General features: G+C 42.0%; 1 protein-coding gene across 17 annotated transcripts in view; it reads right to left on the reverse strand.

Moving 5' to 3' along the window:
• The window catches only part of DOCK9 (dedicator of cytokinesis 9), a 324,795-nt gene that overhangs the window by 113,235 nt on the left and 195,303 nt on the right, over window positions 1-16,257 (reverse strand). For 16 of the 17 annotated variants that reach the window (XM_007521919.3, XM_060191796.1, XM_060191798.1 and 13 more), the window contains exons 10-13: window positions 6,827-6,901; window positions 5,361-5,501; window positions 4,829-5,032; window positions 4,261-4,383 (exon numbers count right to left, since the gene is read on the reverse strand). In XM_007521919.3, coding sequence (XP_007521981.2) covers window positions 4,261-4,383; window positions 4,829-5,032; window positions 5,361-5,501; window positions 6,827-6,901 — 543 coding nt within the window. The remainder of the gene's footprint in view (window positions 1-4,260; window positions 4,384-4,828; window positions 5,033-5,360; window positions 5,502-6,826; window positions 6,902-16,257) is intronic. The other variant, XM_060191793.1, reaches the window with a different exon arrangement.

Consider the following 16,257-nt stretch of genomic DNA (forward strand, 5'->3'; position numbering starts at 1 on the left):
TGGTGGTTGGAACTGTGTGGAATTGTACCCCTCTTATCCTATGGTCTTGTCGATCATTATTAAATCAATAATAATAAAAAAGAACAACAAATGGTCAAACTGAAACCAGCTGTGTGATTCTCTACACCATCAAATTTGAGTTCTACTTCCCCATATATTTAAAATGATGGGTGTGAACCATACTTTTAACTATCGATTTGAGTTATAAAACATTCTGTTTTGTGCACAGTGGTCGAGAGGACTTAAGATGGTGGTGGGGGTGATGTGCAGACACCTGTCACAGAAAGATGAGAAATTTTACCCATGTGGCGACAACTATTCTATAAATCAGTTTCCCTAATGAAATACTTTTTTAAAATAATATTCTTCTGCATGACGTGAACCAGGAAAAAAAAAATCTGTTTCTACCACAATTGTGCTGTTGGAATCACTGCCTCTATAAGTAATCTTGAAATAAAGGTTTGACTAAGAGTAATGTCAGAAGCCTTTCCACTCTATTTCTTTTTTAAGTGGGGCGTCTTTATGTGGGGACTTGGGGTTGCACAGTCATGGGGCAAAATGATCTACCTTCCCACAAAATTAATTGTCCTTAACATCTTCAGGTAGGGAAAAAAAGATGATTCTTGGGTTTTAATAACAATGACTATGCTTATGAAGGAAAAGGCAATATTTACATAAAATTTAAAGCAAAAACACTTCAAGACTTCAAATAAGGTTTATTTTCCCTGTAATAAATGAGGACTGAGCACTTACATTTAAAACAGAAGCAAGTAGAACATAGTAAGTGTGAAAGACAGTGTGAAGAATTCATTTTACCCACTCCCTTTTTTTTTTTCAGCAATTTTAAATTTTATTCAGGAAAACTGAGAACACTCATGTTAGGACATAAGAGAGAGAACACACACACACACACACACACACACACACACACACACAGAGTTAATACTCACATGATGATCTAGACAGAGAAAGCAAAAAGCCCCTTTTGAAATTTCCTTTCTTTGCAAAATCTATTGGGGTCAGGCAGTGGCACAACCATTTAAGCACACATTACAATATTCAAGGACCTGGGTTTAAATCCCCAGTTCCCACCTGCATGGGGGAAGTTTGTGAGCAGGGAAGCAGTGCTGCAAGTGTCTCTCTTTCTCTCTCTGCATCTCCCCCTTCCTTCTTGGTTTCTCTCTGTCTCTCTCAAATAAATAAATAAAAATAATTTTTAAAAATCTACTGATTATGCACAACAGTATATCCTTATCATAAAAATTTCCTTCAAAACAAACATTTACTCCATGTGATGATCGTGACCATCTTGTACAACATGGAAGATTCTTTTCAATACAGCCAACAAATTCCTCTATAGTACAATATCTCTGCCAAAAGCTCTACCATGAGGTAAGAAAGCTAAATCTTAATCTCTGGCTTAATGTAATGCTTTTGTGGCAGGAAAATAAATGCATGGAATAACGCACACATGGCTAATGTCACATTCCACAAGTAATAATAATAGGGAGAGCAGACTTCCCACGTAAGCTCAATGGACTTGGGAAGTGTGGAATGTTAAGTCTAGCTCACATTGCTATATGATTTTTACACCAACACAACTGCCAGATTTCAAAATGTGCATGTGGTGGGCAGAAGCAGCAAAAATGCAGTGTGGGCACAGGCCTTGGAAATGTGCTGCAGATGCAGTCAGAGGAGTAGATCCTATCTCAGACCTTCACTCATTAGTAATGAAAACATAAACGATTTTAAGAGCATCTTATGGGAAGTGGGAGAGAAATACCATTGGGTAGGAAATAGCATAGTGCTTATGGAAAAGACTTTCCTGCCTGAGGCTATGAGGCCCCAGGGTTGATCGTAGGCATGAATTAGATGTTAGCCATAGGCTAGAGTTGAGCAGTGTTCTGCTTTAAAAATATATTAAAAAAAAAAAAAACTTCTATCCAGTTTTCAGACTTGATTAAAAACAAAACAAAATGAACAAACTTGCTTTCTCCAGAAGCCAATCTCTACTAAGCTCTCCTCAGCCATTAGGCATGCAGTCTGAAGCGATGAGGTAAAGAGGGGCTGAGACAGTAGCAATGCTCTGCAGGCGGCAGGCATTGGTGCTGCTCATAGCACTGTCTGGTTCCACCAGCACTGTCCCTGAGAAAGACAGGGACAGGCACTAAACTCTCCCTTCATCTACAGCTGAGACAACTGGGGTCCAGATGGATGTGACATAATTTATAACAAGTGTCCATGTATCTGACTCCTAGAGCCTAGGACCTGACTCCTAAGGACCTTCCTGCCTCTTTTTTTTTTTTTATTGTTGTAGTTACTGATGTCGTCGTTGTCAGATAGGACAGAGAGAAATGGAGAGAGGAGGGGAAGACAGAGAGGGGGAGAGAAAGATAGACACCTGCAGACCTGCTTCACTGCCTGTGAAGCGAGTCCCCTGCAGGTGGGGAGCCGTGAGCTCGAACCGGGATCCTAATGCTGGTCCTTGCCTTTGCGCTATGTGCGCTTAACCCGCTGCGCTACCGCCCAACTCCCCCTGCTTCTTGATGGATGTGCCTGTGATGTGTCCTGAAGGTGGTCAGAGAGAGGAAGAAAGAACACTCTGGATCAACTCAGTAGCTCCTCCTATAGTGGACCAGTCCTTTCAATGTACTGGGGTCATTGGATGACAACCCACTAGACATCAAACAATTAAAATACTTAATTTTATTTAGATATTGAGTACAGGAATACCAATCAGTAACAGCTAACTCCAAACAGGCATGCCTGCTCATTATGCTATAAAGTGACAGTTGGGGCTGGGTGGTAGTGCACTCACTGGGTTGAGCGCACATAGTACGAAGCGCAAAGACTGGTACAAGGATCCCAGTTTGAGCCCCCGCTCCCCACCTGCAGGGGGGTGTCGCTTTGAAAGTAGTGAAGCAGGTCTGAAGGTGTCTTTATTTCTCCCTTCTCTCTCAATTTCTCTCTGTCCTATTCTACAACAACAATAGCAGTACCAACAATGGGGAAAAGTTGGCTGCCAGGAGCAGTGGATTCATAGTGCAGGCACTGAGCCCCAGCGATAACTCTGAAGACAAAAAAAAAAAAAAAAGAAGAAGGAGACGGAGAAGAAAGAAAGAAAGAAAGAAAGAAAGAATGAAAGAAAGGAAGGAAGAAAGAAAGGAAGAAAGGGAAGAAGGAACGATGGAAGGAAGAAAGTTAGGAAGGAAGGAAGTTAGGAAGGAAGGAAGAAAGACCCCAGGTCCCCACCTGCAGGGGAGTCGCTTCTCAAGTGGTGAAGCAGGTCTTCAGGTGTCTATCTTTCTCTCCCCCTCTGTTTTCCCCTCCTCTCTCCATTTCTCTCTGTCCTATCCAACAACAACGACATCAATAACAACAACAATAATAACTACAACAACAATGAAAAACAAGGGCAACAAAAAGGAAAATAAATAAATAAAATATATAAAAAAGAAGAAATAAAAAGGAAGGAAGGAAGAAAGAAAGAAAGTGACAGTCAAGTGCTCTCTGGCCACTCTCGCTATGGGAGACAGAGCAGCTAAAGAAAGCCCTATTAAATTCGGTTTTCTAAAGTTTGAAAGAAAATGGCTTCTCCTGTTCATGCAGTCTCTAGCATGACCACACAAAGAACTGCTGGGATATTGAGGGCTCCTTTGCACAAAGACATCTAGTTTGTTTCCTTTCCCTTCTACCTAAGGTGATACCACCTCTGCCACCATCATTTGCCCAACTGACAAGACATAAGTGGGTTGGAATCAATGCAGTCACCTCCAAGCCAATGTCTGATGATTTCTTGGTCTCCAGTCTCATGAATACAAGTGAACTAGATCTTAACATAATTCCAGAACCTCACAGACATACGGACAAGTGGAATGAGCTCTATATGAATACACACACACACACACACACACACACACACACACACGGCACTAAAAGAAAACTTGCCAGTAAGCTAATAATTTCTTTGCAGTCAAATGCTCTGCCACTGTGCTATACCCCCTCTAATAATTTCTTTGCAAATTACTTCAGAAGAGCATTGCCAAATAAAGCATTTTACTTAACACAGAGGAGCATTTTTCACTGAAAACTGAGAACATAAGGTGCAATGTGAGTAAATGTGAGTAAATCTATGTAGAATAGCTTACATCTGTTGGAGTATAAATATAACTTTACTGATTTCTTGAAGCCTATCTTGACAGTAAGCCCTTCTTTTCTGAACAGACTTATCACAACAGAGCATCAACACCATATCCATACCTTAGAGGAATCTGAACTCTTCATGTATGGCTCTGCACCATGTGTAATGCTCCCCTGAAGGACTTTTTCAATTCTAGCCACAAGAAAAATATCTGGATGAGGACACGTGATGGAAAAAATTCCCTAGGAGACAAACGATATTCTTCAGTGAGTAGAATTCACAGCCACATTAAACAAATCCCATGCATATCAGAGGTTTGAAAGCAGCAAAGAACAGTGAAGCAACACAGCTAATAAACAGCAAAGTGACAAACTAGTCAACTCATCACAAGCTAACCATACCCCATAGGACTATCTGGGGGGTGGGGAAACTAGTCACCTCATCACAGGCTAACCATATCCCACAGGACTATGGAGGGGGGGGGGCAGAAAGTTCCACAAAATGAAATGAAAAAAACAGAAACCACCCTCTCCCGATCTGCATTTGGTATGTGATTGCTGATGCTATCAACATAATTCATAATCTCATTCACGCCAACTGTGCGCTACAAGTCTCACTGTCCATTTATGCAGCTTGAGTTTATGTAGCTTGTCTTAGCAGCACAGCCACTGGGCTCTCGGCCCCCACCTGCTTTGGAAACTGCATGGCCGCTTCATGGAGGATGGCCTGAAGAGCAGGAGAGCTACGGCCGCCACCGTTCATCAGCACGGGGGAAGTGCTGGCCAGCATCTGCCTCACAGAGTAGTGGTTCAGGTCCACATGGAAATCGGCAGAGATCTTTCGGTTGTATTTGATGTCAAACAGGGAGAGAGTCACGAAGAATGGCTCTACCTGAACAAGACAAAACAAATCACACCATCACTTTGGTTCAAGTTCTTGGGAACAGAAGGATGTTGCCATGAGAGAAGTAATTACTAGGCCTATTTATGACTGTTGCTAAAAATTGCCGCTTAAGAGAAAGAGCTTCCATCTCTATTCTCTGTCACAAAACAAACATCCTGTCCCTGCAGGCTAAACAAGCCTTCCCATCCCATATAAACACTGGGTCTCTTTAATACTAGGAACCAGGATTTCATGCTCAACCTGCACTGCAACCAGCACACCTGAAATCCTTGAATATTTAAAGGATATATAGCGTTTCTAAAAAATAGAACATTACATTAGTGGTGGGTCCTTCTTCATTTTCAGCAACACAGCATTGCAAATTGAAGGATAAATCATTGCACTTGACAAGGATTCGTTTTCCAAATTTCTCTTCAAATGGCTTCACTTCAGGCTCAGCTGATGAGAAGTCAAGCTTCTTTAAAGGAAAATATATATGATTCTTCCATTAAAAAAGCAAGCAAACAAACAAGAAATATATCCTAAAGAAACTTCTTAAAATATGGAAAAGTTATATATACTCATTTGCATATAATAGTGTTATAACATTGAATAGATTATAATAACAAATAAATGATTGCATATCTTATGAAGAACTCAATGGTACAGCATCCGACAAAGTTATGTAGCATATCTACACACCAGAATATGACTCAGCCATAAAAGGGATTGAAATTCTTTAGATGTCACATGTCACAACAATGATGGTCCTTGAAAATATACTTAGTGGAATAAGCCAGACACAAAAGACCAAACAGTATTATATGATTCCATTACATTAAGTTCCTAAAACAGAAACATTTTAGAGACAGAAAGTAGACCAGAAGTTACCAGGAGCTAAGGAAGAAGGGATAGGGGTTTATTATTTAGTGAAAACAGAGATTATGAAAATTTTCTTTAAAAGTTCTGTGAACGAATATTTATGGGCACAATCTAGTGCCACTGAACTGTATGCTTGCAAATGGCTCACATGGCAGGTTTGATGTCGTGCATATTTTACAGTAAATTTAAAAGTACCAAAAAGCCAACTCTGTGAGGAAGTATGGACAAATATTGTGTATGCCAAGAAACCCCATGGTCACTGGTGGTCACTGCCTGTGGGGCAACCCTGCAGGAGGCCTCCTCTGCTGCGTTCTGGATTTTTTGGGACACAGGTGTGGACTACATGTCCCGTAGGCTTGTATTTGGAACTATGCTGGGCTAGGAAGGAAATATTAATACCAACTGCTATCCGCTATGATGCTTGTTCTAATATGATACTTGATGGGGGGGAGGATTATGTGTTCTTAGTGAACTTGAGAATGTCTTTGGGTAAACCTCCATTTTCAGCAATCTATTGATTATCAAGTATTCGTGATGGTTGTGTTATGGTGATAAAAGTTTCATGTTATTTTTATTTTTCCTCCTTTTCCTGAAAAAATTTAAATAAACAATATTTTTATTTTTGTAAGGTTTATTTATTGATTAGCAAGGGAGAGGAGAGGAGAGGAGAGGAGAGGAGAGGAGAGGAGAGGAGAGGAGAGGAGAAATCAGAACATCATTCTGGAAAATGCAACACCAGGGTTCAACTTAGGACCTCAGCTTGAGAGTTCAATACTTTCTCCACTGCATCCCCATCCAGTTCAATTCCTGAATTTTCAATGCTGCTGTCTTACTTGTCAATACAATATAAGCAAACAAGCAAAAAATCTGTCCAAGGTTTTCTTCCCCCACCTTAGTTTAAAATGTTAAATTAGCTCTTACCTGAGCATCTGGATCCAAGTAAAAAAGTTTAACTCTGCTCTCACTTTTCAGTTTGATTTCTGCTTCTCTGGCACTCTGATAACAAGAGAAATAAAAATGACATGTGAAAATTCTGTTTCTTTTTAAAAAAATTTATTGCCACAAGGGTCATCACCGGGTTCCGTGCCTATATGGTGAATCCATCACTCCTGGCAGCCACTTCCTTCTTTCTATTACTCGCTGGGACAGGGAGAAACTGAGATGTGTGGGGAGGATGGGAGAGGGGAAGAGAGAGACCTGCAGACCTGTTTCACCACTTGTGAACTTCTTCCCCTCCAGGTGGGGACTAGGGTCTTGAACCTGGGTTCTTAGGCATGGTAATGTATGTTTTCTACCAGGTACACCACTGCCTAGTCCCCTTGAAATTTTTATTCTTAAGGATTTAGATAAAAGTTACCCCAAATATTTCAAAGTTACTGTATGCTCACAATGGGGTCAACTATTTCAAACCACCAACCAATCCTGTCCTCATCTCAGAGTCACCTGCTTGCCAAGCAACAAGACCAGATACTGAGGCTATCAGTGCAAATGACTGTGGGGGAGAAAAGCAGTCGAGCAGAGAACCTGACCTCTACCCTTAGGAAGTGACAACTGGCTGGGGTGTCGATCTGTGTAGGTTTGTCAAACAAAAATGCGTATTGCATACAAAATCAATTTGTGTTGGGCTTGGAGTTAAAATCAAAATGAAGCAAAGCAAGAAAAAAATTTGCTATCAAGAGAGGATTCGTATAGTAATGGAGGTGGGCTTTGAAAGAAGGGGTAGGATTCAGCAGAAGGGAGGAAGACATGAGCACACCAGGCTGAGAGAGCAGGAACACACAGTACGGGTGGTCATGGAGGGGGGGAAACGAACACAGACGGTAGTAAGGATTAAGGAAGGGTTCAACCTAAGACTAAGGGTCCAAACAAACAAATGAGCAAACAAAGGAGGAAAAGAATGCATTTCTTGTGATAGAGAAACTATGGCAGATGATGATGGGTGAACATAGGTGTTTGTGGCAGGTGAGAGGAAGCACTGTCAATTTAGTTAATGAATATTTAGTGAGCACCTACTATGAGTTCCATGCTAAGGACACAGATGTGACTACAATGAAATGCCCAAGGAGCACCATCTGGGATGTGCAGACAAATGAGTGGCAAAAGAAAACAAGATATAGAGAGAGCTAGCCTGGAGTAGGGGCTTCTTGTCAGAAAGGCCTATCTTAAAGGACAGAACACTTGGTCAGGAAAGGAGAGAAGAGCCTATTGGGACGAGACTTTTAAAAAAAAATTTATTATCTTTATTTATTTATTGGATAGAGACAGCCATAAATCGAGAGGGAAGGGGGGGATAGAGAGAAAGAGAGACAGAGAGACACCTGCAGCACTGCTTCACCACTCGTGAAGCTTTCCCCCTGCAGGTGGGGACCGGCACTTGAACTTGGGTCCTTGCACATTGTAACATGTGCACTCAACCAGGTGTACCACCACCCAGCCCCGGGACGAGATTCTTTAGGTGCAAAAACACAAGTCACATCTGAACAATGACCAGATCATTCACTGTGACTGAATGGGGGGATGTGAAGAGAAACAAGTCTGATGACCTCATTTGGTATCCAAAAACCCAATACACATTTCAAGCAAGGGAATCAATGACCAGCTCTGCTTTTTAGAAGCACCACTCAAGTAGTGATGGACAGAAAAAGGGAACACCAGCCTCACATTCAGGCCCACGACAATCTCCCCCCACCCTACCCCTTCCTAGCTTCCGTAGCCTGCTACCTTGTGGGTCCACAAACCAAGACAGAGGATACAGGAAGAAGAGCAGGTTTCTAGAGATGATAAAGGGGTTTTAAGTGGCTGTGGAATTTTCATCTGGAAACATACAGTCATAGTTAGAGATATGGATCTGGAGAAGAAGGCAGGGAGGAAGGCTGGAACTACAGACTCGGAGAACACGAGTACAGAGGTACAAAGAGAAGCCTTAGCACTGCTTGAGAATCACCTTGTCTTTCTCCAAGTACCTGCTTTTGAGGCAAACTCTCCATAATGACAACATTTGAGTAGCAGAGTCTACTTAGCTGAATCCAGAGAATTTACTGGACTTTGTATACGATTCATGACATCAGTACTAGGAGCAGCAAGCCACCAGCAGCAGTAGTACTTGCCAGTCCCACTTGAGTCTTTCAACAATGGCAAATGCTATGACCTCAGACTTTGGAGCAGAGTAATGGGTTCTTAATGTAGACGTAATTCCTGGTGCCTCTCTGAGAGGTGACTTGTTTCAATGGACTGTCTTAGAAGAGTAGAAATAAATGAAACAAGAATGATCACTGTGAATTCACTATAAATAGAGCCTAAGAGCTAGCAATCCAACATGTGTTGACAGTTCTGCTAGAAGATAGATTCAAACAGCAAATTCAGTTTCTTAAAAGTTTTTTCCCTCCCTCTCAAAGCATAGGATGCAGTAAGTAGAGGGGATGCCTGATAGGGAGTGGCTGAGGGAATTACCAAGTGAGATGTATGCAATTAGAAAATGTGCCCAAGCATGTAGAAAGTGGCATATTCGAGTGGCACAAGAGTAAACTGAAGGATATTTGGTGGCATCTAGACTGGATTCAATTGGAAAAAATATCGGCTATAATCTCATACATTTACAAGGAAAACAAAATATAGTATCAAATTTTTAAAAAACTGATGTAACATAATACTTTCAAGCGATTATAAGGAAAAGTGCTCAGGGGTGTCAGGGAGATGACACACTGAATAAAGCACTGGACTCTCAAGCATGAGGTCCCGAGTTCAATCCCCAGTGGCATATGTACCAGAGTGGTATCTGGTTCTTTCACTCTCTCCTCCTATCTTTCTCACTAAAAAATAAAAATCTTTTTAAAAAGAAAGAAGAAAAAGTGCTCAGGGCAGTAGCGTAGCTGGTAGGATGCACATTTTACAGTGCACACAGACCCTGGTTCAAGCCCTTGGCTCCCAACCTCAGAGGAAAGCTTCATGAACTTTTGTATTTTCCTTCCTCTCTCTATTGCCCACTCCCTCTCAATTTTTGTTTCTATCCGAAATAAATGAATATGAAAAAGAAAGAAAGCAAGCATGCTCAGAAAAGATAACTATGCCCGAGTCAAAGAGTAAATGTCTGAAAACACCATTAAGACAGCAGACTCATTGACTGAGCCGGCTTTCTAGTCCTATTCCCAACTGCGACACCATCTTCCTAGACAACACTTTTCAGCCCACCTCCATGTTAGCTATTGGACTCAAGCAGAGATGAGTAAAGTCATGGGCCCCCTGGAATATACCTGAAATAGACCTATTAGCTTTTTCTAAAATGGAGACCTCAAATCTCATCTGCTATATTATTACCTTTAGGTTCCCGATTATTAAACAATTTGTTATACTTTATATATTAATGCTTTTAAGCCACCAAGTTGCAGTTGCTACCATGATGCCAACCTGATTTCCCTGAGCAAAGGATCTCACCAATGTGTCCTAGAACTCCACTCTCCTCCAGAGTCCTATCCCACCTTCTGCTCCCCATAAAGATCTTTGGTCCATACTCCCAGAGGGAAAAAGAATAGGGAAGCTTCCAATGGAGGGGATGGGATATGGCACTCTGGTGGTGGGAACTGCATGGAATTGTGCCCCTCTGGCCCCACAATCTTGTCAATCATTATTAAATCACTAATAAAAAAAAAGTCTGGCTTCAAACTGGAAAAATCTATTTTCAGAACTAATAGCCTTAACTATTAGATAAGGAAGAAAAAAAGTAAAGAATATGTACAGGGAAGTCAGAGAGAGGAAACACAAATGTATGTAACTATATAAAACATGCGAACCATTACTGTGACAAGCACGTGTATTTCTAATTAAAATCTTTAGTAAAGACAGTTCAGGGACCAGGGAGGTCACCTTGTTGCTACAGCACATATTTCTCATATGTGAGGCCTTGGGAGCACCAAAGACAGACAGATGGAACTGCATGGATGGCAGAGCAGGCCTTTGGTGTCTTTTTCTCTTTCCACCTCTCACAGCAGTGTAAAGTAAAAAAAAAAAAAAAATTTTTTTTTTTAAATTGGTCTGAGAGGTGGTTCGGAGACAGAGCACATGCATCAGGTCCTGGGTTACACTCCTGACACTGCATTAACCAAACAAACAAATTTAAAAAAAGGCAATAAAAATAAAATTACTGTAATGTGTGGTTCCACAATCTAAAGGTCCACAAAACACAGTTATAAAAATAGTATCCAAAGACTGCCATCCAACACATCTCACTCAGACAGAAAGCCAGAGCTCCTAAGAATAAGCTGTGGTCAGTCTGTATTGTGAGGTACGAAGAGCAGGCCTAGCTCACCCAGACACCCATTAGAGTCCTACGCAGAGTCCATCTTCCACTTTTGGCTCAGTGTAGAAGGAAATGAAGAGACCGGAGGGAGAAAACAGTCAGTGACAAAGTCATTCTCTAAAAAACACCCACAAAACAACAAACAAAACAACAACAACAAACAAACAAACAAAACTCCTGATGGTTGTTTGGATTAAAGAAAATTATTTGACTACAACAACAACCCTAGGTGTTATCATTAGTGATGAGGCCGGGCTCAGTCCTTTCTCCTGACTTAAGAAGTTTAAGTTATGGACCCAACATCCAAGAGTTTCTGGAAGGACTGTTGGAGGTTTTAAGCAAAGATTCTGTGTATTAAGCTCATCTCTGATCAGTTAAAACAATCAAAAATTGGGCAGGAGGTAGTGCAGCAGGTTAAGAGTATATGGCACAAAGCACAAGGACTAGTACAAGGATCCAGGTTCGAGCTCCCGGCTCCCTACCTACATGGGGGCCACTTCACAGGCGGTGAAACAGGTCTGTAGGTGTCTTTCTCTTCCCCTCTCTGTCTTCCCCTACTCTCTTGATTTCTCTCTGTCCTATCCAGTAACAACAACAGCAGTGGCAACAATAACAACAATAAGGACAACAAAATGGGAAAAATGGCCTCCAGGAACAGTGGATTCATACTACAGGTACCGAGCCCCAGCAATAACCCTGGAGGCAAAACAAACAAACAAACAAACAAAAAACCCAGCCCCAAATCAAAGACTATAGCCAATGGCATCTTACTTTGAGAATGAGTTATCAGAAACATATCATGTTGACATTCTGGATATTTAAACAGAATGGTTTGGTATGGAGAGACAGTGAAATCTTTTAATATTGGAATGTGCATTTTTTTTTTTTAATTCGAAGAGCTGTCAGGTCTGTTTCTACTGCTTTCAAGAATCTTTGCGCCTCACCTCCTGCTCTTGGTCAGAAAATATTGTAGAATAAGGAGGCCCAAGAAATGGAATACCAGCTGACCTCACAAACACAGCTCTAGTCAAGTCCTTTGTATCATAATCCAAAGACATAGTTGTTAGCATTAGAATATAAGGGTGAAAGCATCCATTAGCAACTTGGTTTGTAAAAATCAGGAAAGATACCTGTGAAACTATTTGGGTTCTAACAGATCCTGCTGATCTTGGTGCTGTCTTTCACTCAACCTCACCAAAGCATCTAATTTGAGATCCCTAATTTATAGCATATTCAACTATGTAAAATCTATCCCCTAAATTCACTCATCATAAGGTAAATGTGTACATGCAATGATGGGTTACCATGAAACAGTGTCTTAGAACCACACAGGGACACCAAAGTAAGAAGGTGAGCAGTGGAATCCCTCACTTGAATAGTGTGATGCTTTGCCATGTGCCCAGGCCGGGTTTGAAAGCATCCCCTAACATGCATGTAGGCTAAAGGTATTATCTGGGAAGACGGTTTCAGAATTGGAAATAGAGAAAGATAGGAACAAGCTAAGAGTATAGATGCCCACGTCCAGCAGAGAAGCAGTTACAAAAGCCAGACCTTCCACCTTCTGTACCCCACAATGATCCTGGGTCCATGTTCCCAGAGGGACAAAGAATAGGAAAGCTTCCAAGGGAAAGAATGGGATATGGAACTCTGGTAGTGGGAATTGTGTGGAACTGTACTCCTTTAACAGTACTTATTTATTTATTTATTATTGGATAGAGGCAGAGAGAAACTGAGAAAGGAGAGGGAGATAGAGAGGGAGAGAGACAGAGAGATACTTGCACCCCTGCTTCACTATTTGTGAAGCTTTCCTTCTGCAGGTGAGGACCAGGAACTTGAACCCGAGTCCTTGCACACTGTAATGTGTGTGCTTAACCAAGTGCACCAACACCTGGCTCTGAATTGTCTTATGGGCAATTATTCCTCTCTTATCATATGGTTTTGGTGATTATTACTAAATCAATCACTATATCGTTTCTTCTCCAAAACAGAAGATTCCGGGTGCATCTGGGTGACAAGTCTAGCAGATGGAGACTTGTCTCAAGTGGCCTCCCCCAGGGCTCTGTTCTGGCTCCTACGCTATTTAATATTTACATCAATGACCTCCCAGAAACTTCTTCAAGGAAGTTCATCTACGCCGATGACATCTGCTGTGCAACTCAGGCATCCAAGTTCGACATCCTCGAGGAAACACTCACGAAAGACATGTCTCTGATATCTGATTACTGTAAAAAATGGCGACTAATCCCTAGCACTGCAAAAACGGTATCATCTGTTTTCCATCTACACCATGCCTCGGCCTCTCATGAGCTTAATGTGCAGCTTGGCGATACGAGAATCCGGCGTGAAGCCCAGCCAGTCTATCTTGGCGTTACTCTCGATCACACCCTGTCATTTCACGAACATCTCATAAAAACTGCAGCAAAGGTGGGCGCAAGGAATAACATCATTGCAAGATTGGCCAGCTCCTCATGGGGCGCGAGCGCTTCCACACTACGATCATCATCTCTGGCATTATGCTATTCCACTGCAGAATACTGTGCCCCAGTATGGTTCCGTAGCCCCCATGTCCACTTGGTCGATTCCAAATTATATTCCTCCATGAGGATAATTTCTGGAACCATCCGTTCCACCCCGGTTCCATGGCTGCCAGTTCTTAGCAACATCGCCCCGCCAGGTATTCGTCGGGATGCGGCATCATCTAAGTTCATTTCCCACGTCTACGCTTGACCGGACCTGCCAATATACGCGGATATCTTCGCCCACCCTGTCCAACACTTGACATCTCGTCACCCAATCTGGTCCCCTATGCCTACACTGAACTTCTCTGTTCCAGACTCTTGGAAACAGAGTTGGCAGTCAGCTGAGGTCAAGAACAAACACCTCATCACAGACCCCTGCAAGCGTCAACCCGGCTCTGACCTAGCATGTTATGACTGGGCCCTCCTCAATCGCTATCGAACAGGCCATGGCCGGTGCGCCGCTATGTTCCATCGCTGGGGAGCCAGAGACGACCCGAACTGCCCCTGCGGCTCCAGACAGACTATGACCCACATAGTCAACGACTGCCACCTCTCCAGATTCAAAGGAGGTCTCAAAACTTTACATCAGGCTCAACCTGACGCGGTTGACTGGCTACGGAAGAAGGGCAAACGCTAGAAGAAGAACTAAAACAATAAAAAAAATTTTAAAGAAAAAGAGCAGCCCCCATTGACTAAAGGAAGCTTTGTGCTATGGTTCCTTTCCTACTGTCTCTCTCTAAAAAAAAATTAACCAAGAGCAATAAAGTTCCAGAAATGATTTTAAAGAGAACAGGTGAGCAGCTATTCTGTGAATACATATTAAAAAGATTCAAAGCCAGAAAAGTAGTGAGAGAGAATACAAACACAGCGAGAACACACAGACTTTCTCAGTGTCTTTACATGACATGATTCACTTGTCCCAGTGCCACCAAGGATAGATGTAACCAGAGAAAGAAATGATCAAATAAACAGCAACTGACTTATTTACAAACTGACCATACTACCCCTAGATGTCCTAGGAAAGGAACCAATTAATTAAGTTTAATCAACTGGGTGTGCTACCACCTAGCCCCTAGTTTATACATTTAATAAAAATATTTCTAAGACTTGATACCGTAAATGCTGTTACAACATATGTTTGGCCCCATATTAGATAACAGGAGAAAAAGACCAGGATTTAAGGTAGATACAGTTTCTAGTCTAATAAGGAAACAACTAATATGCCCAGCACTCAATGTACAAACAGAGTAAGGGTCAAGAATACACAAAATTTTTGAAAACCTAAGACTGTATCCCTCAAATTGTATGTAAGGTCCACTCCGCTATATCCCAGAATGAGGTCTCAGCTATTTTTGTACTAAAACAACTTCCTCTCACTCATATCCTGTTTGGTTATGCCTTGGTCACAATGGAAACAAAAGCCAGGGCAACAGGATGAATGAAGCAGAAAGAGGAGCTGACCAGAGAGCCTGCAATTCCACTACACTTTCAAACAGCCTTCATCTCCTCCCACCGGTCCAGTCCTTTCTCTGTAATCTTAACTATTTTAGATAAAGACAAGAGAGGCAGAAAAGCACAGTGTGTGTGTGTGTGTGTGTGTGTGTGTGTGTGTGTGTGTGTATGTGTGTGTGTGAGACAGAGAGAGAGACAGAGAGAGAGAGACAGAGAGAGAGAGAGGGAGCAAAAAGCACCAAAGCATTGTTAATGTGAGGGCAGGGACCGGGCACAAGACAAAGCAGAAAATTATCCAAGTGAGCTATTTCACCAGCCCTGTCTGTAATCTTAATATTATTTGCCAGAGCACTGCTCAACTCTGGTTTATGATGGTGCAGGGGATTGAGCCTGGGAACTCTGGTACGTCAGGCATGAAAGACTGCTTTTTTCTGCAATCTTAACTGAGGCCTGACCTCCCAATGGAATGTGCCTGCAACCTCTTTTCCTGTTACTAGCCCCTCTGCTTCTTCCTCTCTGTCTAAACTCTCCCTCCTTGCACAGCTGTGTACTTCCAGTCTCTCCTCTCTCTTCCTCCTTTCAATCTCAGCTTCTACAACTAAGGAATTCATTTTTTCAGTAGCTTCAGCAAACAATCCCCACCCCAGATATTCTAGAGGGGGCTATAAGCAGCTTGGTGGTATCTATGTTCAGGGTCCTGAGCTGTAGGTGTGCTGGGAGCTCAAGATAGGTCCCCAGTCAGTCCCAAGACCTCTCACACAGGATGTCACTGAGCAGGCCAACACAAGCACCTGGTACAGTGAGCTCCCCACATGAGGCTGAGAGCTACATGATGAGCAAGTGTCACTACACCTCACTCCCTCTATTCTTTTTTCCTTTGGAAAATTATCATCTCTCTTTTTCTACTTTCTCAAATAAAAACAGTTAAGACGCTTGAGAGCTGAGGGGGAAAAACAGCTAAGCCCCTTATAATAAGTACTGCATTTCTCAGGCTTTGACCACAACTCCACAATAAGCTATGCATTTTTTCCCTCTTTTTTATTTTTTATTGGGAACTTAATGTTTTACAGTCGACAGCTTTTTTTTCA

The sequence above is a fragment of the Erinaceus europaeus genome, chromosome 5, assembly GCF_950295315.1.
Source record: "Erinaceus europaeus chromosome 5, mEriEur2.1, whole genome shotgun sequence".
In the NCBI taxonomy this organism is placed as follows: Eukaryota; Metazoa; Chordata; class Mammalia; order Eulipotyphla; family Erinaceidae; genus Erinaceus; species Erinaceus europaeus.